This window comes from Rousettus aegyptiacus, unplaced genomic scaffold, assembly GCF_014176215.1.
Source record: "Rousettus aegyptiacus isolate mRouAeg1 unplaced genomic scaffold, mRouAeg1.p scaffold_m13_p_6, whole genome shotgun sequence".
Lineage (NCBI taxonomy): Eukaryota > Metazoa > Chordata > Mammalia > Chiroptera > Pteropodidae > Rousettus > Rousettus aegyptiacus.
Genome location: NW_023416309.1, coordinates 79,352,841 through 79,377,659, shown reverse-complemented (window position 1 = coordinate 79,377,659; position 24,819 = coordinate 79,352,841). Strand labels below are relative to the sequence as shown.

At 33.9% G+C, this 24,819-nt stretch overlaps 1 protein-coding gene across 1 annotated transcript in view; it reads left to right on the top strand.

Moving 5' to 3' along the window:
• EFCAB5 (EF-hand calcium binding domain 5) overlaps positions 1-24,819 on the top strand; it is a 110,825-nt gene that overhangs the window by 34,770 nt on the left and 51,236 nt on the right. The window contains exons 9-11 of the mRNA XM_036223339.1: positions 3,016-3,085; positions 6,062-6,129; positions 19,810-19,965. Coding sequence (XP_036079232.1) covers positions 3,016-3,085; positions 6,062-6,129; positions 19,810-19,965 — 294 coding nt within the window. The remainder of the gene's footprint in view (positions 1-3,015; positions 3,086-6,061; positions 6,130-19,809; positions 19,966-24,819) is intronic.

Below are 24,819 nucleotides of genomic sequence, written 5' to 3'. Positions count from 1 at the left end.
TTTTCTGATATATCTCCTTGGACAAGAGAAACATAAGAAAAAAATAAACAAATGGGACTCCATCAAACTAAAAGGTTTTTCACAGGAAAAGAAACCATCAATAAAATGGAAATACAATCTACTGGATGGGAGAAGATATTTGCTAATGATACATCTGATAAGGGGTTAATATCCAAAATTTCTAAAGAATGCATAAAAATCAACACACATACACACAAATCCTATTAAAAATGGGCAAAAGACTTGAATCAGCATTCTCAATAGAGTACATAGAGATACCCAAGAGACATATGAAACGATGCTCAACATCACTAATCATCAGAGAAATGCAATGAGATATCATGTCACACCTGTCAAAATGGCTGTCATCAATAAATCAGATAACAACAAATGTTGGTGAGGATGTAAAGAAAAGAGAACCCTCATGCACCGTTGGTGGGATTGTAAATTGGTACAGAAACTTCAGAAAACAATATAAAGTTTCCTCAGAAAGTTAAAAGTAGAACTATATGACCCAGTAATTCTACTTCTGGATATTTATCCAAAGAAAACCAAAAACTAATTTGAAAAGACATATGCACCCCTATGTTCACTGCAGACATATGCACTCCTACGTTCACTTGGTTATTTACAATAACCAAGATCTGCAAAAACCTAAGTGTCCATCAATAGGTGATTGGATAATGAAAAGTAGTACATATATACAATGGAATATTACTTAGCCATAAAAAAATGAAATCTTACCATTTGCAAAAACATGGATGGACCTAGAGGGTATTATGCTAAATGCAATAAGTCAGACCGAGAAAGACAAGTACTATATGATCTCACTTATATGTGGAATCTTAAAACAAACAAACAAACACACAAACAAACAAACAGACTTATAGACACAAGAAACAAACTGGTTGCCAGATGGGAGGAGGTTTGGGGGCCTGGATGAAAATATTGAAGGGATTAAGAAGTATAAATTGGTAGTTAAAAAATAGTTATGAGGATATAAAGTACAGTATAGGGAATATAGTCAATAATATTGTAATAATTATGTGTACTGCCAGGTGGGTACTAGACTTATTGGGGGGATTCACTTTGTAAATTATATAAATATCTAATCACTATGCTGCACACCTGAAGCTAATATAAAATGATATTGAATGTCAACTGCAATTGAAAAACATGGTTAGAGCCAAAAGAATAAATAAATAAAATCAAGACACTCAAAAAAAATGTTTTTCACATAGTAATTGCAAAAAATTGTTTTAAAATTAAAATGGGCCCTGAAATATTATCTTCATTTACTCACTAGTTTAACAATATTAACCAGTATATATTGTATATCGCAACAAATTATACCCAATAAATTATACAATAAAAATATTTTTTATAAAAACAAAATAGTTACATGGATGTAAAGTAGCAGTTCCCAACCTTTTTGGCAACAGGAACTGGTGCTCCTATGCGAATCTAATGCCTGATGACCTAAAGTGGTGACATTAGCGCTTCAGAGTAGCTGCAAATACAGATGAAGCTTTGCTCGCTCATCCACTGCTCACCTTCTGCTGTGCAGCCTGGTTTCTAACAGGCCATGGACTGCTACCAGTCCGTGACCCAGGCGTTGGGGACACCTGAAGTAAAGCATAGGAGATATAGTAAAAACAAAAACAAACAAACAAACAAAAACAAAAAAACAAGATGCCACTACTCACCTACCAGAATGGCCAAAATCTAGAATACTGACAACACTAAATGCTGACAAAGATGTGCAACAACAAGCACTCTCATTGACTGTTGATGGGAATGCAAAATGGTACAGCCACTTTGGAAGACAATTTGGCAGTTTCTTTCGAGACAAAACATATTCTTTCTATACGATCCAGCTATCATGTCTCTTGGTGTTTACACAAAGAATTGAAAACTTATATCCACACAAAAATATTACATAGATGTATACAGCAGCTTTATTAATAATTTCCAAAACTTGGAAGCAACCAAGATGTTCTTCAGCAGGTGAATGGATAAACAAATTGTGATAATCCAAACAATGGACTATTATTCAGCACTAAAAATAAGTGACATGTCAATTTATGAAAAGATATGAAAATAAATATTACTAGCTGAAAGGAGTTAATCTGAAAAGTCTGCATACTGTGTGATTCCAACTCTATGACATTCTAGAAGAGGTAAAATTGTGGAGGCAGTAAAAATCAATCGTTTCCAGGAGTGAGGGGGGAAGGATGAATAGGCAGAGCACAGAGGATTTTAGGGTGGCAAAATAATTCTGATGATACCATAATAATGGATATGTCATTATGCATTTGTCAAAACTCATAGGTTATACAACACTGAGAATGATTCCTGATATAAACTAAGGACTTTGGGTTATGATATTTCAATGAAGGTTCATTAGTCATAACAAATGTACCACAGTGGAGGGGGCAGTTGTTGATAATGGATCAGAAGCTGTGCATGTGGTCCGGGAGAGAGAGTATATGGACTTTTCTATATTTTCTGCTCAATTTTGCTGTGAACCTAAAACTGCTCTAAAATAAAGTCTATTTTCTTTTAAATGGATCAAGAAGAACTCTAAAAGTTTCTTTTTTGTTGTTTTTTATAATTGAAAAATGAGGAGTTATAGAGGATTCTTTGGATTACCATGTTTGTTGCCAAAGGGGCCTTAGTTCCATCATGCCCATGTCTAAGGGTTGATAGAAGTGTCCTTGAAGGGGCAAAACAGGATCACTCTCGGCATTCTAGTTTTTAGACAAAAAGGTTGGTAATCATTGAGGACATGCATGAAAGCATTTTATATACCTTGAAATATTCTATGACCTAAATTATTATTATTTTATCATTTAAATAATGAATAATAACTATTTATTAATAGTTAATTATTACTATTTCTGTCCCTGGGTTAGAAGGGTTACTCAGGACTTAAATTGAATATAGATAACTTTTTGTCTAAAATACTAAATATATGGTTATTGAGAAGTAATACATGATCTCTTTGATTTGCAGATTCAGAATGTTCTTTATGATTTTTTTCAAAATCCAGATTTCCAGCTTGGTAAGCATGCCTATTACTATAGTATTTACATTTTTCTCTCTTTTTTTTTTTTAGGTGGGGCGTGGGTAATGCTGATAAGATGAGTCAGTATTGAGATAAGTGTTACTTAAAGCTCTACAGATGTACGTAAGCTCTTTTGCTCTTTCCAGATGAAGAATGTAGAAAAGCAGAGATGCAATCAGTGATTTTTAATCTAGTAACCCACTTTATTACAAATATTCTATAATACCTCTTTATTATCCAATGAAATTCCTAGAAAATATTACTTACGTAAGTAGAATTTTAAAAGAAAGATATAATGTCATATATCTTTGTGATATAAAGGAGAAATACAAGAAAAGACATAAGAAAATTATATGTTCTGTATTTCAATATATAGATGCTTGGTTATAACTTCGCTCTAAGACATAATGTAGTAGTCAGAAATTCTTACCTACTTATAATGAATGTTTAGATATTTAAAAAATAAAATATATCCAATTGACCATTTCTTTGTATTTGGCATTTTGAAATAAGAGCAAATGAATGGATTTGTATATATATGTAGAATCCCCATGAATAGGAGAGCTATAAAATGCAGACTGACACAGGTGTGTTGTATTGGAGTTTAGATACAATTTATGATATTACCTCCCATTATTTAATTTCCTGAAATGGTGAACAATTTTTGGTAAATTTCCAGAATGAAGCAAAGTACAATCCTCTCTCAAAGTTTTATAGTGGTTACATTTTTTGAAAATTCAATAGCAAAAATATATTCTGTGTTTATACATAAAATACAGATAGATTCTAGATTCAGAATTATTATAAGCAGGGTTTTTTTTCACCTATTTGAATATCTGGCAAGAAGGGGAAAGTTTTTATTTTGCAGGAGTTGTAGGAGTTCTGTCCCTAATCTTCTCCTCATCATTATGATGACAAAAACTCACCTACAAATTTCCTCCACGCTCACTGGGAAGGAGGGAGATAGTAAGTACCACCCCAATGGATAGACACAGATTTTGATGCTTTTGTTTTCTTGTATGAGATTAAGCAAAAAAAAAAAAAAAAGTAAAAATAAAAATCTGACTTGTTGAATAGAGAACTAGAGTTGGGGTCCTGAGATTTATATAATTTATATCCAATTGATTTTTATTCAATTGACCACTTCATTACATTGATAATAATAGATTGTCTAAAGTCTGTTCTCATTTTTAAAAATGAAATATGCTTTCTAGATCACTAGTCCTCAAACATGGCTTGGACCTTGATGGCAATGTTTTTTTTCTCTTTCTACCTTTTCATCCTCTCTAAACACTATAATTTTCTTCATAGTCAGCACAACCTCAATTTCCCTTTCAGAAAATCCTTGAAATAACTTATTTTACTTATTTAGTTATTAATGGAGGTACAGAGGGAATGAATTAAGAGAGCACTATTTAAGACTGTGATAAAATTGAGAAATTTAGACTACTCCAAGTTTACAGTGACTGTTTCTCCTCTCCTCCTATACTATTTATTTTTTGTACCATTTATTCACTCAATACTTTTGGAGCCCTTACTAAATTCCAGATACTGTGATAGAGTAGAGGGTGCAAAGAGGACTAAGAAATATTTCCTGACCTTAAATTGCTTAAACTCCAGCCAGGGAACAGACACAAACACCCATTAACAACTGTTACTGGTAGAAACCAGTCTGGCTTGCATAATCTTCCAGAATTTGGGGGAAGATCTGGGTTGGGGATAACAGCATTTAATGCATAAGCTAATACTAAAGTTTATACAATCCTCTTGTGACAAAAATTGACATCTCATAATAAGCAGTTAAAAAAATCAAGAATAACTGAAGAATCTTTTTATGTACTAGCCCATGATTAACAGGAGGAGTAACTGTTAGAAGTAGGAGAGGAAGCCAATGTATTAGTTCTTTCATTTTGAGTTCTCATATAATTTTGTGTGTTTGTATCTTGATAAGATCAATAAGGATCACATAATTGTCATATTAAATGGAAGTTTAAAAAATCTTTATTCAAACTAACTGCTACATTCACCATTAATTATTACTCTGTTGTTCATGAAACTCTTTTCTTTGTTTTTATGATCTCTTTCTTTCTTGATCTTTCCTTCTAGATCACTTTTTAGCATTTTTATTTCTTTGTTCTTCTTTTCTTTGCACCGTAAATGTTGTTTTCCAGAATTTCATTTTGGCTCTATTATCATTTTATACACTATACACTCCCTGGATTTTCCTATTCAAACCCATGACTTCAGCTGATGACTTTTAGCCATAGTCCCATCCCGAACCTTCCCCTGAGCTCCAGATCCTATTTGAAAAGATCTACAAGATGACTGGTTAAGTGGAAAAAGCAAGTTGCTGACCAACATGATCACATTTATATATAGAAAAACAAAAGTGTATGTGTGTATAGAAAATGAAGATTGCTGGAAGGGTGACAATAAACTATTGACAGAGATTTCTTCTGGGGCAGAGTGAGTACTAGTGGAGGATAGAGGAAAAGGTAGATATTCATGTTATTCTGCTTATATTTTTGCATTATTTGAATCTTTTACTAAAAGAACATATTTATATATTGTTTATTTAATTTAAGAAACATTAAAAGACAAAATAAAACACTTAAGAGCAAGTTTGTGTAAGTGTTGTGTTTTAGAACCTGCTAGCATAAATATAGTCATTAACTAACACAGAGGTTTTAGTGGTCTTTTATACTATTGATGCGCATGCTTGTTTTTGCTTTATCTTAACTTGGTCATTAAAAAGGTAGGCACATTTTTTCAGTGTTTGGGTTGCTTGGTTAAATGAAAACCCGGAAAAATAATAATTTTGTAGTAATTGGAATGTTACCGAACTATATATCATTTACTTTATTGTAAATATTAGTGGACATTAATTAAGAAATATTTTTATGTTCTTCTTTAAAGCACTGTAATATGAATATAAAATATGAATGTATTATAACCAAACTAACTAGAAAATAACTTTTATTCCATAATTAGAAGCATGTTGCAAACAATTGAATATTGCTGACTCAATGGAACCAAGATTGAACAAAATGGAATTTACAGAAGTAAGAAGTTACTTTATCCATTATTCGAATCAAATTATTTTCCCAGTTTCAATTGTCTTTTGGTAGATGTCATGTCTACATTAACTTAGAATTAAAATAAATGAAAGCATAATAACTATTTTATCAATTCTAAGATGCACACTTTAAAATAATTTCATGCCTCTGAAATTAGGTTGCATCTTGTAAACAAAGGCATCTCAATTTTTTTTTCAATCAGTGGTATCATGATGTGAAAGTGTGAAAAACTTTTACTGACATCTTCAGGTAAGATCAAGAAAAATCAGCTCTTGTATTTAGTGAAATCTGGTTATTCAGATAATAATAAGATTTAAAACTTAGCTATGGGCCAGGCACTGTCCTAAGCTATCCATATATTAACTTAGGTAATCCTCTCAGCAGTCCTTATTCCTTTCTTTGTAGATGAACACAGTGAGATGCAGAAAGGTTAAGTAACTTGCACAAGGTCTCACAGTTAGTCGAGCTGGGGAAATTTGTATTTAGTCAGTTTGGTTTCAAAGTCTACATAATATTGCATCTGAGAAAATATGATTCTATTATAATGGAATAAGCAAAAGAAGTAATTAATGGTACCAGAATCCTAAGTCTTCTATAGTCTGCTTTTATATTTTTTCATGTCTTTCTTCTAATTTCCTTCGTTTTTCTCTGAGTCTGAGCCAAAGTAACTTTCTCCCGCTCTCCTACAACCTTGCTCCACTGAAGGTGATAACTATGTACTATATACAATTTCAAGGTTCTGTATGAAGGATATCTGAAATCTTTCTTGATATGATTACCATATAGATAAGAATTGGCAATCCTGTCTTAGTTATGTTCTGTGTTTTCTTGGATTCTGTATTTGTCTATTTGGTATTCACGAGTCACAGGGTCAAACTAAGGGTCAAAGTTGTTCTATATCTCCCTTGCGATCCAGAGCCCATACTCTGAACCACCTTCGTATCTAAATCTAACTTAAAAAACCAATATTTTTCAAAGTTTTTCAATTGTTTTAAAATTTTAAAAGCTGTTTTCTAACTTAAGTAAATTTCTAACTTACAGAAAGTTTTGTTAACTTTTATGTATGGAAATTTATTGAGGTCTTTTCCATGGCTCCTATGCTTAGGAGGTTCTGTCCTTTCCAAACTCAACTAAATATCCATCCATTTTTTTTCCTAGCTCTTTTTATTTTTTAATTAATTTGAAACTTATTTTGATAAATAATGAAGTGAGAATCTAACTTCACTTTCCCCCTAATATGACTAACCCAATATACCACTCTATTAAAAAACTTTCTTTTAAAAGTAACTAATATTCCACATGAAATTTCCTCTACATCACTTTCCTTCTTCCCAATGGGAAGTAAAAGTAGAACATTTTACAAAATTTGAATGACTGAAATTTTTTAGTGCCCACATAAATTCAGTTTTTCCAAAAAGAAGAGTATTCTCTGTGATACGAATTTCCTTAAGAATGTGTATATTTTAATGCATGAATTATTCTTTGGTCAGATAAATCAAAATTGGAAGGACAGAAAAGAGGCTTTCCTTTACTTTAAAAAACTCAGCTGCAAATAGCAAATCACAATTTTCAGTAAATTTTCTTTAATTTTCCCAGATAAATTAGAAGTGGTGAAAAAATCCTAGTTCCATTTGGTCTTCTGTTATCTTGCCTGTTGTTGACAAAGTTGGCAAAGCTTTCAGCCTCTCATTGTCTTTTTATATTTCTCGAGAAAGGCAATTTAATTTGACAGACTGAAATGAAAAGATTAATCATGGTGTGACTTTTTGCCCCTTTTCAGTTGAAAATAGATTTATTCCAGAGTCCCTATTTTACCCATAAATTGCCAAAATAACAACATTGGAGTAATTTTTTTTTAATTAAGACAACTAGTCTTAGAATAATGTTGTAAAAATGAACTTCCAGGTCTTCTCAATTTTCAAAGAGAGGTCTTTTCTAGTAATGTCATGTTAAAATGTAACTTTGCCTGTTCCTTCATGTGATTGGAGACCTCTTCATATTTCCCATTTCCTCATTTCTAAGATGAATAGTTTTCTTTTTGCACTTCTGAAATCAAAATGCATCTTACAGGTGATGGAGATGTTTATATTGCCTTAGTGATGATGATTTCATGGGTGTATACTTACCCCAAACTCATTTAATTATATATATTAAATATGTATGTATAACTTTTACATGTCAATCATACCTCAATCAAGCATTGTTTAAAAATATGCATCTTACAATCAATGTATACATTTAATGAAATAATATTTTTCTCTTCTCCAACTCCTATAATCTGTTGTTAAATCAATAGTTTATCTTATGATTGGTGATTTTTGATAATTAAAAAAAAAAGCTATTTCTACTTTATAAGAAAAATACCTAAATGACCAAAAAGGTAACTTATGAGAATTGTTGAAAGAATATCTGATAATGAAAATAAGGAGTCAAACAAACAATATTGAGAAAATTTCAAGATTAAAAATCATTTAATGCAACCAAGACTATTTTTTATGTTTGTAAATGTTAAAGTTTTACATTTATAAAATTTAAAATTATTAAAGATGATAGGACACTTTTAAGCTTCACGAGTTTATAGAACATTATAATAGAATATATAAAAAACATTTGGTGCCTTAAAAAAACAGAAATTTATTCTCTCATAATTCTGGGGGGCCAGAAGCCCAAAGTTGTTATCACTGGGCCATAATCAAGGTTTCGTCAGGGCTGCACTCATTATGGAGGGTATAGTGGAGAATTGCCTCTTCCAGCTTCTGTTGGCTGCCTGCATTCCTTGATGACTTGTGGCTACATCATGCGTCTGTGCTTCTGTGATCGCGTTGCCTCCTCTTCTACCTGTCAAGTCTGCTTCTGCCTCTGTCTTATAAGGATACATGTGACTGCATTTAGAGCCCACATAGATAATTCAAGATAATTTCCTCATCGCGAACATGTTAACTTAATTACAGCTACAAAGGCTCTTTTCTCATATAAGGTAATATTTACAGGTTCCAGAGATTAAGACCTGATATTTTTGAGGACTGTTATTCAACCTCCTACATATCCCTTACAATTCACCTGTGGCTTTTAGTAGGTTTACAGAATTGTGTAACCATTAAAATGATCCATTTTAGAACATTTTCATTACCCTGAAAAGAATCCTCATGCCTATTAGCAGTCATTCCTATTTCTCTCCTAACCTCAGGGCTAGGCAACCTCTAATCTCCTTTCTGTCTCTTATAGATTTGCCTCTTTTGGAAATTTCATATAAATTTCATGCAATATGCGGCCTTCTGTCATTAGCATCTTTCACTTAGCATACTGTTGTCAAGTTTCATTTATGTTATAGCATGTATCAGTGCTTCATTTTTTTTATTGCAGAATAATATTCCTGTATATGGACATACCACATTTTATCTATCCATTCATCATTTGATGGATATTTGGGTTGTTTTTACTTTTTGACTATTGCAAATATGAATATTTGTATATAAGTTTTTGTGTGAACGTATGTTTTCAATTCTCCTGGGTATATATATACCTAGGCATAGAATTGCTGGGTCACATGATAACTCTGTGTTGAACCTTTTGAAGAATTGCCATACTCTTTTCTCCACCGGGTTCCATTTGCTCCACATCTTTGCCAACATTTGTTATTTTTTTGGGTTTTTATTTTTGGTTTTATTCTTATGGGTACGAAATGGTAGCTCACTGTGGTTTTGAAATGCATTTTCCTGATGGCTAAAATGGTACTGAGCATCTTTACATGTGTTTATTGGACATTTGCATATCTAGTTTGGAGAAATATCTACTTAGAAACTTTGACATTTTTTAATTGGGTTATTACTATGTCATAAGAATTCTTTATATATTCTAGATACAATCCGTTGTCTAATAATCATTTGCAAAAATTTTCTCCTAGTTTGGGGGTTATCCTTTTACTGTCCTGATGGTGTTCTTTGAAGCATGAAAGTTTTAAATTTTGACGAAGTCCAGTTTTTCTAATTTCTTCTTTTGTTGTTTTTGCTTTTGGTGTCATATCTCAGAAATCATTTCCTAATTCAAGGTCATAAAGATAGACATTTATATTTTATGGTTTTAACTCTTGTGTATATATCTATTTAATTTTTGATTCATTTTGAGTTCATTTTTCTATATAGTGTGAAGAATTAAATTTTTTTAAAGAAGTATTTGATAAGTCAAAGAGGTAAAAAGTAAATAAGAATATAAAGAACCTATTATATTATCAGTAAGACTTATTATATAAGTATGAATCAAACTTCATTCCCTATAGTGATACTACTCCAGTTTTCATGGAATACTGGTCAAAATTTATTATAAATGGGCCACCAAGAAAACCTTATAAGTTCTGACATATTAGACTCTCTTATTATGTAATAAAACTGGAATAATAAGCCAATTAAAATTATTTAAGCCCGACAATTTGGAAATTTAAAAAATTCTCTCTTTAATAATTTTTGGGCCAAAATCTTACACCAAATTTTATGGAAGGCTACTAAATGTTTACTCAAATGAGAAATTATAGTCTTAAACTTTTAAAAATGGGGTGGGGTGAGGAATTTTAAAAACAGAGATAAGTATAAAAATAAAATAACTATATACATATTCTCATAACCTAGAATTAATTCTTAAAACCATGATTATTATAAAACTTTCCAAGAAAAAGTTATTCAATTTTGTAAAAATTATCATGACCAAAAAATTAATTTAAACAATACAAAGAGGGAAATTTTAAAATCACCATAAATTTCTTACCCAGAAATAACCAATGTCACCTTTAGGATAGCATCATTTTAAACAGCTTTACATACTTTGTCTCAATAGATAGATGGGTCTTTGGCAATGTAAATGATCATAAATTTTGTTATGAAATTTTAATTACACAAAATTAAAACATTTAATTGTACTTGATTCTAACTGAAGAAAGAGAAGCAAGTAAAAATAAGAAAATTGCTGAAATTGAACATATCTTCTTACAAAAGTTATTCTAAAATCATTCTAAAAAAAGACCATATGATGAAGATCAGAAAGGTTGCACTTATTTTTTTAAATCACATAGTTCAATTATAGAAATAACAATCGACACCCTATTAAAAAAGATGAAGGTATTTAATATTTCCTCACCTCTTTCCATATTTTTTCTTGTATTTTCCAATTTTAATTAGTTATTTTCTAACTTTTATTTTATCCAGATATTTACCATTCACTTTCTTTTTTATAATTACTATTCCCATAGTTTATTAATCTTAGTCTTATATTTAAATGGATTTGAAGTTCACTTCCTATTCCTTTTTAAATGGCTTTTCCATTTCTAGGTTATTTATTTTTGATTTATCTCTTAAATGGCTGAATTTATTGTAAAGCAATTTTTTTCATGAAGGTCACATAGATGCTATATTTTCTAAGTTCTTTTATGTTGAAAATGTCTGCATATTGCCTCTAAAATTATACCTTGGATGAGTACACTATAAGTGAATCACATTTTCTTTTACCTCAAGACAATATAGACATTGTTTTCTGGTGCTGAATGTTATAAAGTATGATGTTGATTTTACTTTTTTCTCCTTTCATTAATTTTAATTAATTCAACATATATATATACACATATACATATCATGGATGAATATATGTGTATTCATCCATTATACAATTATCCATACAATTAAGGGAGAAAATGGATACGAGTGATGTTTATCTAATAATAGTTGATACAAACTCATTAACATTCTACATAATACCTTTGTGGATATCTATCTATCTAATTTTGTTTTTAATGGGTAGTTTGGGCTATTAATATTAGTTTTCCTGACATTTCCCAGCTTCTCTTCCTGAAATGGAAATAACACATATTCATGTATTTTCATTATAAATGAGAACTGTTATATTAATTAGAAACCAAGAAAGTATTTCTTGTGTAGAAATATTTATTGAACATATTTAATTATCTGATCAATAAATCATGGAGTTATCTTATATGACATATGACATAGAAGTGGTGTTTGGAATACTTGCTTTTAAAAATATTTGCTTTAAGGCTCTTTTGTCAGAACCTGTTTAACGAAACTGGAAGAAAATGAAATAAATGTCAGGCTTTAAGTCAAGATGTTACACACAGGTGCCATCCAGTGGAGAAACTATGCCATGCAATTGCTCTACTGATGGTTTGTAATGAGCAGTGTACTTAGCATTCAGGGTGGATCATGTTTGGAGAAAATGAAGTCATTAAGTAATAATTGCTGCAGAGAAAAAGACAAATGGAGAGGTGGTCACAGATGCCTCTGTGTACATATTTTTTTCCTAGCTTAACTGTTTTCTGGTAGATAAATGAACAGATATGATGTTTTTGTTACTATAACTCTCTACTTTATTCTAGTATAAAGACCAAAAGTAACTATTTTAGAATATTTACTTCTAGTTTCTTGGCTATTAAGTATATACTGAATATTTACTCTCTGTGGTAGGAGAAATGTCAAAATTAGAAGTTGTATTTCTTACTCTTAACGACCAAATGCAGGCGTGTGGTGTGTGTGTGTGTGTGTGTGTGTGCGCGCGCGCGCGCGCGCATGCGGATGCATAAATAGACATGCTGATAAAACCAGAATAGGATCCAGGGAATGGAAGGATCAAAATAAAAGCAAATTAAGGACATGTACCACGAAAAGACAATTGCGAAGTGATGAACAGGTAAAAAATATTATGAATTAATATATTCATCCCTGCCAAGGGATGCATAGTAAAAGAAAAATGAGAATTCAGTGAGGCAGGTTTCATGTAGGAAACTCATCTGGTGGTTATGAGTTTTAAATTTCTTCTACCTGCCATACCTTGTATCTCCTTTAAAAGAACCTTAAGAATGATGCTTTAAACATTTATGTATTGACGGGAGCAATTTAAAATATATATGATATTGGTTTCTTTGAGACTGTTATATTTTGTTTTATAAGTTGAATATTTAGGTACATACGAGGTATGTTTTGGAAGAGTGTCAGGCTTGTTTTAAATTCTCAGGATACTCTGGTTCCCAAAAGACAACTCATTCTAGGAGACAAAACTTACTATTTTTTAAAAAGGTTTTAACACTGATATTGAGTTTTTCAAGTAGATATTGTATTCCCTATACAAATTTGAAAAGGAACAGAAGTCTTAACTCTTAGAGTTAATTCTGTGGGCTCCTGTTAGCAATACGAACTGCATTGTCTTGTGTTCAGGCCAGGAGTAAGTAGGTGCTGATAAATGGCCCAGTCCTGAAATTCCCAGATTTCAATATTATGGAGGATCTACCCTTTTATTTCACTATGTGATTAGTTAATTTGTTTATCAATAGAAGACCATTTCAAGTATATATTTTTTATCTAAATATCATTAAAGTGGATATAGAAAATTTAGTTAACTTTTTAGGTAGGAATGTTCTCTTATATTCCTGAGCTTTTTGAACTCTACAATACCCTTCATTTTGATGAATTTCCTACTAATCTGCTTCAAGAGAATTCTGAGAGATAAGCATGTCTAAATTTTTCTTGGTATGTCTTAAGGTAAATGTTACCTTGAGTTGTTAAAGTGCCCATAATTTTTTAAATGACATTCCCACAAGTGGCTGGCTATATGCCCCTCTCCAAAAAAAAAAAGTTTCTGTAACGTGATTGATTGTTTAGAACTTGGAACTTATTACCCAGATAGAAGCAGTATTTCATATAGTGGCTGGGGTCTTTGATTTCAATGTGCTTGAAATGGAGTTCTTAATAAGAGTGACTATTTCTGTGAGAAAAATTGTATCAGAAAAAGAGGGCACACCATGCATTGCCAGGGAAAGGAATGTCTTATTTATAAACCATTGATGATGACTATATACAAGATCTTTAGTATGAGAAGGGTTTGTGGAGTGAGGGGAAAGGATGGCCTCAGGTAGAGGAGAGCCTCCAAAGACCTCAGAGTAAGTCGCTGAGGGAGGTGACTTCTTATCAGATCCTCTTTCTCCACCTCTGGTGACTCACTTCTATTTCCATTGGTACTATCAGTTGGCTCTGCCTGGATTATATTCTTTCCTGATTTATTCTTTTCAAGGTCCCCTAAACTCTTCTCTCCAAAGTAATATAAAGCATAGCTTTCTCAGACAAGAGCGAATCCTTTTAAAGGACTGTTCTCTAAGGAAGTGTGGCCTGCTTATCAGTTCTGCTCCAGACTAATGTCTCGAATTATCATTTGTGTTCATCATTCTCAGTTATCTATAACAAACATTTAGATATTTTTGTCTTGTGATTACATAAATACAACAAAGAATTGAGAATGGGCGAATGCATACAATAGGATAAAACTATATAGTTTGCTTTATGTGTATTTGTCCCAATGGGATGGTGATAAGAAGATGCCACAGACACAGTTAAAGGCTATAAAGTTTATGGCAAAGGATACAGATACTTACAGAAATATTTTGTTATATAAAGCAGGATATGATGCAGAATATGAAGCATTCTGCATCATATAACAGAGGTTCCCAAAGCTCCTCGCAGAAATTAGACTATTGGCATGGATTAAGGTATAGGGTTTCAAAGAATCTTGGTTTGCCTGGGACTTAGGAGTTTCCTGCTAAAACCAGGAAAGTCTTAGGCAAAATGAGGCAGTCGGTCACCCTAATTGAGGAGTTCGCTTTGCTTTGACCTTATTTCTCACTTTATCATTATGGAGACTCTGGCCACACATCTACCCACTTACCAAGAGCAAGTGAAAATAACTCAACACGTTCCTGTTTACTGTGAGACTTGATAAAGTGAGGGTCAGTTTCCTTGGAGCATCCTTCAGTGGGCCTGGGCTGCAAGTAGTCTGAGGATATATAATGGGATTAAGAATAATTATATGCAAAAAACAACTTTGGATTCTGCCACACTGAGGAACTGGTGCATCCCTTGGCCAAGAGAAATAAGGGCCATGCCTCTGCTGGATTCTCTTCTTTGGAACTCGGTCTGCTCTTGCTCCATAGCAGGCTACTTTGAGATGGTCACTTTGTTATGCTCGGTTGTTTTATATTAATTGCATAGTCTGAGGCTTTCAAATCAACATGGCTCAAAGCTTACATTTTAAATAGAAAAGCTTCATCAACTATACCCAAAGATTGTCTTTTCTTTAACTTATTCTACTAAATCCAGGCTTTGTATTTCCCCCTAAAATAGTATATATCTGAGTGGCTTTCTATTCTATTATTTATAATTTTGTGTTTTTTAATTTTCGTTTTGTTTTGCTTATTTTGTTTTTCATGTGCTTTGAGCTGTGGAAGGGAAGGACAGAATGATGGCTTTAGGGAAGTAGAGACGGCAATATATTGTGAAACTACATGAGGAAACCTTGCGGGGAAAAAGGCAATTTTAGGCCAGGGAAATGGAAGAGCTTGTGGTGAACTATCTTCCAAGTTGGTACGTGTCTTCCTAGGTGGTCTTCAACTGTAAGAAATGCAAAAATCCTAGAACTGCCTCATGAGTAATTCCTTATTATTTGTATTAGCTTCCTAGGGCTGCTTTAACAAAGTACCATAGACTGGGTGACTTAAACATCAGAAATTTAATTTCTCACAATTCTGGAGGCTAGAAGTTCAAGACAAGGTATCAGGGTTGGTTTCTTTTGAGAGCTTCTCTCCTTGGCTTGTAGATGGCCATCTTCTCCCTATGTCTTCTCATGGTCTTACCTCTGTACATGTCTGTTTCCAAATTTCCTGCTCTTTTAAGAACTAAAGTCATATTAGCTTAGGGCTCACCCTAATGATCTCATTTTAATTTGATTACCTCTTTAAAGATCCTATTTCAATGTGGTCACATTCTGAGGTACTAGGGGTTAGGTCTTCAACATATGAATTTGCTAGGGACACGATTCAGCGTATAACATTGTCTAAGTTACATTTCATCAGTAGGGGTAAAATTGTGTGTTTCAGTCTGTGACTTTTATTATTATTGGACATTAAATGGGGATTTTGTTCATTCTTTTGTTAAGCAAATTTTTAAAAAGCAAAAGAGTTAAAGTATATTTAAACTATGTGAACACACCACCTCTTCAATGATAGATAGCAAATATACTTTGTGTATTTCAATATCCTTAGTCCTGGTTTGCAGACACTCCTGAAAATATTATTTGCTACCAGTTTGGAAATTAATACCTAAGATCATTTTCAAATACAGTTTTTTTTTTCTATTGCTCTTACATCACCCAGTTCGGCAACTCTCCAGTATATCTAGTTAAATTAAGTGTGAATCTCAATGGCCAAGAGCTGTAGAATCTAATAGTAGTTACGAACTTGTTAAATGTGACATCATATTCTTAATATTTTGAGTTTTCAAGTCAGAAAGGAAAAGCCCCAGATTCATTACATTGGAACCCAGCACACAAAGACAATCCAATTAAGTACAATTTAAGTGTTTACCAGCTCACAGAACTATTAAAGTGAAGGATATTAGTAGTTAATTATATTCTTAGATTAATTTAAGCAATCATTTTGGGGTTTATGGGTGTTAATTGATTTATTCCTTAGGAAGATATGAAAACACAAGGCTATTATATGTTTTTACTTTTTCTGATTTTACAAGAGATACCTGCAAACTGCTATAATTGTTCTATTTGGAATTTTATTTATAGTTGAGTTTGTAACTGGTAGTCTTTATGACATACAGCTCACACTTATAGAAAATGACCATTCAGAAAAGCTATAGGTTATAAATCCAGAATGTTGAAGTGTCTCAAAGAAACAGTTAAACTAATTTTTGCTTTAATAGCATTCCCACAGCCAGAAAACTCATATGGCTTTGAGGTCAATTCCAAAAAGCTTAATATAAAACAGGATGATTCTTTTCATGAATCAGTAATTGTTTTCAGCATTAGGGAATTGAGCCACAATATTGCCAGAAAATGTCAACTATTCAATAATTCTACCTTAGTAATTAGAAAAATACCGGCTATTCAAGCAAAATATGATTAAGAATCAAGCAACTGGATCTTAGGATACTGGTATAATTAGGATCAGTTGCCCCAGATCATCTAGTTTAACAGTTTTCAAAATTGAGTAAGCACAAGAGCTGCATTTTTTTTTTATTAAAGAGTTATTGGTACATGTCCTTCTTATTTATTTACTTATTTATGGTGACGTTGGGTAAGGAATCTAATAAGTTTCAGCTGTACGATTTTCCCAGCACCATTTATTGAAGAGGCTTTCCTTTCTCCACTGTATGTTTTTGGCTTCTTTGTTGAAAATTATTTGCCTATGTAAATATGGATTTACTTCTGGACTCTCGATTCTGTTCCACTGGTCTGTGTGTCTGTTTCTCTGCAAATGCCATGCTGTTTTGATTACTGTCACTTTGTTGTACAATTTGAAGTCAGGCAGAAGTTTATATTATTACAGGCCTATCTCAAAAAACAAGAATGAGCCCAAATAAACAACCTAATGGTTCATCTTAAAAAAACAGAAAGGAAGAACAAATAAAGCCTAAAGTCAGCAGAAGGAAAGAAATAATCAAAATTAGAGCAGAAATAAATAAAATTGAAAACAACAACAACAAAAGTAGAAAAAATAAATGCAACAAAAAATAAATGCAACAGAGAGCTTTTTAAAACTTATATTCTGGGTCCTACTTCCAGAGTTTCTTACTCAGTAGGTGTGGAGTAGGGCTCCAAAATTTGCATTTCTAACAAGCTCACAGGTGATGTGATCAAAAGACCACACTTAAAGAGCCCCTGATCTCATTGGGTTTTTCCTTCTAATTATGTATGTCAGCTGACTGGACTTTTAATCTATAAAGAAAATTTTTTTGGTCAATTTCTTACCTAGCTCAAAAGGAAAAAAGAACAATAGCTATAGAGAACTTATTATATGAAATACCAATGCGCTGTACATACACAAGATCCTCCCCATGACCCCATTTCGCAAATGAAGAAAATGGGAATTTCAATGATTCGCCCAAGGTTACTCAGCCAGTAAATATAGGAACTGGGATTTGAACCCAGACAGGCTCCAAAATGTGAGTTCTTAACCATTATGTTATTCTGCTTCCCGAGGTAACAGATAAGACCTTAACTGTACTCATTGATTCATCAAGAATAATAAGAATTATGTGGTTTAGGCAGCTAAGGAAACTAAATATTTAGAAAAGCTCTTTGCTTTTAATTTTTATCTTTTGATCTCTAAACTAGTTGAATAATGGTTTATGATTCATTAGAATGGATTCAAGCCTAATGTATCTCTTACATAATACATTCTAAATTTGCCTAGATAATTTTAATGAGGAAGTGAAATATCGACTTTATCTTTCATTTCAGAAATTATGTGTCAACAAAATATTCCAACAAAATGTTTCATTTTAAACAAACTGTATTAGTTATTATTCTTTAATTACAAGAAAGCAATCTGAGCTAATGTAGCTAAAAATGAAATGTGCAGAATCCAAGTATAAGAATATGGTCTGGCCTCAGAAGAGACTAAAATAGGGACTTGGAAAACATCAAGAGTCTTTGCTTTTGATGCTCTCTCTGCATTCTGATCCACCTGTCTCTATGTACAGAATTTCTCTGCATCCTCAGCTCATGTGCAGGAATCTGGTCATCCAACAATTGTTAAGTTTACATTTGCAGGTCCAGCCTCTTTTAGACACCAACTGGACATTTCCGAGTCCTAATTCCCAATTCCCAGTGGAGAAAATCTGAATCGCTTTGTTTAGGTTAATATCCTCCCCTAGCTCCATCATGTGGCTGTGGATGTAGGATCATTGAGAACAAATTTGGTTACCAGTACAAATTTGGTTACTGCTGTGCTTGGGGCAGAGGAGGAAATCATTGACTGTGAACTCCGCTAAAACTTCAGAAAGAGTCCACTCAGAAACAATTCAAGTGCTTGAGCCATTTGTCTCTATTATGAGATATTATAGTCAGGTGTAGATCAAGAATGTAACATTCTTGACCTATCAAATTAGCTGAAACAAGGAAGACAATATACACTGATGGTGAGGCTGAGAAAAAATATACTCATACATTAGTGGTGGGAGCACAAAAGGGTACAGGCCTGCGTCGAAACCTACCAAAAATACAGATGCATTTACCTTCTAAGCTAGCAATCCTGCTTCAGAGAATTTATTCAAACAGGGACCAAGAGAAAAGACCCAGAGTATAGATGTTTCAGACTTTACACTTTCAAAAGAAAAGAAAATCATAGACACAGAATACCTTATTGTAATATCAAAAAACAGGAAACAAAAAACATCCATTCCTACACTCTAATAATTAAATGTACCCAGTTCATTAAAACAGATGGTATTATATGCCATACATTGAAAGAAAAACTGCACCCAATTTTTAAAACTATTAATTTACAGGCAACATTCTGTGGTTGCTGCTATTCCATACTATGAGGTAAAAAATCTGCCCTATATATTGCTGATGTGATCTAGAGAGGGAAATTTCTCCAAAAATATCTAGTCCTACTGGTGTTGTATGGTGTTAGGGACTGTACTGATCATATCTCTCTCTGCAGCACAGCCTGTAGAATGGCACTAACATGAAACTGCTTTATCTAAGTGACAAATAAATGATATGGGAAAAAATTGCAGTTGATAATTTCATGCACATCAACTGATCCTTGGGAAAATCCAAGTAAAGAGCATGGTTTTAAATCATCTATCCTCTTTTCCTTTGCAGTACATCTCTTCACACATTGCAGACTTTAAAAGTGAAATGTTTGAGAAACTCCTTAAGCACCTTTGCCACTGTGCTGATGAATTCCGGGAGGTCATAAAAACTGATATGCGGAGGCAGATGTTTGCTGAACTCTTCCTGTATTGTGACCGTGGGAAGGTAGGGTAAAACCTTAAAGCTATGCTTCTCCAACTATTTATTGCGAAAGACCAGTTTTTAAGTCATTGCTGATGGTGATGTTTTTAATTTCCAATCTATTGTGGACTGATACTCAATGAAAATGGATTAGTAGAAATGAAAAAGACATACAAAATACAACCCACATTTTTTTTATTATCAGATTCAAATCTGATTTATTGTCTGTTACTTTCTCAAATTGCTATGAAATTTTCTAGATGCTATTCTCAATTTCTGTACTTTTCTCATCAGAGACTTGTACCAGCCTACAGAGTCACACCTTGCATGACATGGCATTTTACAATGTATAACTTGTCTCCGAATCTCTTTCCCATTCTTAAGAATGGGTTGCTTAAGATTGTTTTTGCTTAAGATTGATTTTTTCAGTGACTTCCTATAGAAAAGAGTTGCTCAGAATAGAAAGCCTACCATATTTTATTATGCTGCTTCTTAAAAACAAGAAAAGTTTATATAAAAAATGATTTCTAAGAACACTATTTTGGAGGTGTGCGAGGATATCAAATAGAATTGCAAAAATAGACACAAACTTTACTGATACATATTTGTTTGTGAACTTTGTTTGTATCCCCATATTCCAGGAAAAAATTAGAGAAGCTTACCAGAATACATAAAATGCAACAAAGGAACATAAATTAAAAGTAGGGTGAAAAAAGTAAAAAATAAGAGAGAGGATACTAAATGAAGCTGGGAACGATGCTCTGAATGCATACTGTAATGACCTAAATATTTGTTCTTGGCTGTCTACAAGTTTGAATCTAACTTTCCTGTCAGTGAATGTGAAAAGGGAAACATGACTAAACACTATTGAAAATGTTGATATGATAAATACAAACTGGTGCTAAGAAGAGGTACAGAAACTTGGGGTTTGGAGTCAGGAGTTTCTTCCACAAGTACTCATTAAAGGGGCCCTATGTGTTGAAGTGAATATCCTTTATGATGGACGTATAATAAATGAATCAATTACTTTCTTAGGGCAGTTTCTCATAACCACCTTAAGTGTAAGCAAATGATGCCACACTTGACTACAACTGAGAAAAAACAATTCTCAAAGCATCAATATATTGCAATCTAGGTTCTCAGATCTCTGCTAATTTGGCTTAAGCCAGGAATATATTTTATAAAATCTGAAATGTCTATGTGTCTTTCAAGAAATTCTCCTTGAACACTGCTTCTTTTAACAGAGTTTGTAATAGATCTTGGATGACATAAAGGTCAAGATTTTACTCCCTGGTAAATGCATGGATATCAACTATCCTCTCTTGGCCAATTTAATATCAACTCATGTGCCATAACAAACATAGTGGGATAATATTTGGAGAAATTAACTGAGGTTTTCTTATGCCTTTTGCATTTCCCCCGTAGTATTCAAACAGTAGTCATGTGCTGATTTGTAGGGAAGGTAGATACAGTCTAAAATAAAGAAGTTAATTGCATTTCTGGATATTTTTAACAAGTAGCTGAGGCAAGAGTTCAAAAGCCTGTACTTTCACTTGAAAATCCTGGGACCTTGAGAAAACGTGAAGAATCATAGATTAAGAAAGAAGGCAACATATGACATCAAGGAACTTTTTCTATCACTGGGAAATTGTGACCAGCTGTTGGGAGAAGGAGATTGGAGGAGATGTGACTAGGGGTTAGAGGTCGTCTGGGTCACTAAGTCAGAGTTAATATCTGATCCCTCATTCCTGAGCCCCAATCAGGGTTGAAGGTTGAAGGAAACATTATAAACACTCTTGAAAATATCAAGTAGGTTGAGGAGAAATTTAAGAACAGCATGGCTTGTGCTTCATTTCCTGGGTGTAGCTTAGAGAGTGGAAGCTTCATAGAGCAGTTCTGAATCCAACATGACACTAAAGAGGAAGGCTAACCACTGCAGAAGAAGGGATCTAAGTGGGTGGGCTTGAGATTAGTCCCACTCCTGTGGCTAAAGGTGATGAGTATTCACAAACACCTGTGTGTGAGGTGGAGCGGGCGTGCAGAAAAGATGGCAGTAAAAGTTTTGGGAGTATCCCCAGGAAGACACCTGGGATTAGGACAAGAATCATGGTCATAAATAACAAACACAAAAACAAAAACTTTCAAATGACTCAGTGGAATGAACTCCATGTGGTTAGAGTCAACAGGTACTATGTCTGTCACTGAACTAAATACACCTTTCTCTGATGGTAGAAGGCTAAATAAGCCCCCAAGGAAAAATGGGCAAAGGATATGAACACATGATTTATGGAATCATTGTATACTCAACAGATGAGCAAAAATATATTTAAATGATAATATCTATTGCTGGTAGGGATAGAGGAAAAATATTTTCTCAATTATGTCTGGTAAAAATTTAATAGCTATAGTACCTTTGTAAAGCTATCTGTGTATATCTATTTAAATAAAAATACATATACCCTTCAATCACATGATTCCATTCCTGCAATTTTTATCCCAAAGAAATAAAAGCACCAGTAAATAGAAATCACATGTACAAGAATGATTTCAGTGACATTGTTTATACATGAAAGAAGGAGGGAGAGGGAAAGAGAAAGAGAAAGGGAAAGAGAGAAGGAAAGGGAGGGGGGGGGAAGAAGAATTGTGATTAAGGCAATGCTTGTCTGTAGGGGAATGTTTTTTAAATGATGGTACATTTACATCTCGGAATATCATGCAGCCTTCATAAAAATTGAATAGATAGTTAGAACTGGCAGTCCCTGTAGGGATCACTTCGAGAGCCTCCCCTCCAAAGTTGTCCGCATTGAAATTACAACCAAATTATAAAATCATCAATGTGGAGAATCACCTGAAGTCCAGTTGATCATAACACCTACGTCTGATAATATAAAAAAGCCACATCGAAGCTATGGGAACACCCAGGCACAGAAGTTGCAGCAAAACTGAGGCTGTATTAGCTGGATGGACCTTGTCTCCCTGAGATCCCACTTCACCCAAGCCACAAAGTGCCCGCAGCCCATTGACAAGCCCTGCTTGGCTCTGGGGTTATGCAGTCAGCGCAGGCAACAGACCCTGGCTAGCGTAGTAAGTGCATTTCGAAGAAAATAGCTGTGGACAGACCACTGCTGCCTGTACGAGCTGCAATATCTCTTGAGGGGATTATAGGGGTCTGTACTGGTCTGATGGCCCTTGACTCCCTGAGCTCCTGTTCCATCCAATACACAAAGTGCCCACTGCACATTGATAGGTAGTTGTCCCTGCCCCGGGGTGGCACATTTAGACACAGGATGGGCAACAGCTGACCTTGCTATAGGTGGAAACTTGTACAGGGAGCCACAGAGACAGCGTTGGCATGTAAACTGACACTGCAGTGGCAGGGGGAAATTTACTCAACAGACCAGGAGACTCCCAGGGTTCCTGCACCATCCAACATGCATATCACCCAGAGGCTCATCCAGTTTCAGAGACTTACAGGCAACTGACAGGCAGTGTCAGGCCTTAAGGAGCACTGGTCCCTTTGCTAAAATGCCATAGGTCAGGGATGGGGGATAACTGACCACTGCCTACAGTGTTATCTCTTCCACTTACCTATAGATCCAGCATAGGCAACAACCACCTGTGGATCACTTTGTAGTTCTCACTGGGTAGCCCTGAGCAATCAAAAGCAGCAGCTGACCTTGGCCTATGAAGGAGCCCCTCCCAAGGGGCCACAAAACCAATGCATCTGGTGACTGGCACCAGACCACAACAGAGCAACTCCTGACTAGTCCCATTAGTGATGCAAAGGGTCGTTGCAACAAGCACACAAACCTGCTAGGGCAAATCTCACTCTGTGGGATCAGCCTCCACACAACAACTCTTACCCTGTAGGTGCAGCCAGTTCCCACGATTAGTCAGCCTGAGCATTAATCCCATCCACTGATCTGCTAATAACAATAAAGGATTGGCAACAACAGAAAATTACACACAACCCACACAAAGATGACATCCAGAGCCTCCGGCATAAGATATCAGGGAGAGTGTGCCACTGGGCCACATAGGACACCTTCCACATTAAACCATCTGGCCAAGGCTGAGAGATGAAACAAATATTCCTGACACATAGAAATGAACATAGAAAGGCTAATAAAAAGAGAAAACAAAGAAACATGCTACAAATGAAACAAAAGGAGAAATCTCCAGAAAATAAGCGAAATGAAATGGAGGCAAGGAACCTACCAGAGACAGAATTCAAAATAATGTTTATAGAGATGCTCAATGAACTTGTGGCGAGAATGGATGAGCACAATGAGAACCTCAACAGTGTAAAAAAGGACATAGAAACCATTAAAAGAACCAGACAGAAATGAGGAATACAATAACTGAAATGAAGAATATACTAGAAGGATTCAACAGTAGACTGGATGAAGCAGAAGATAAAATCAGCAAATTGGAAGACAAAGTAGCAGAATACACCCAATCAGAACAACAAAGAGAAAAAAGAATTTTAAAAAATGAGGATTGTTTAAGATATCTCTGGGACAACATGAAGCAAAGAAATATCCAGATCATAGGAGTACCAGAAGAGGAAGAGAGAGAACAAGGGGTTGAGAATCTATTTGAAGAATTAATGACAGAAAACTTCCCTAACCTGGCAAAGGAATTAAACATATAAGTTCAGGAAGCACAAAGAGTCTCAAAGAAGAGGAATTCAAACAGACCTACACCAAGACATATCATAATTAAAATGCCAAAGGTCAAAGACAGAGAATCTAAAATGCAACAAGAGAAAGGAAACTAGCTACTTACGAGGGTACCCCCATACAAATGTCTGCTGATTTTTCAATGGAAACTTTGTAGGCCAGAAGGGAGTGGCAAGAAATATTCAAAGTTATGAAA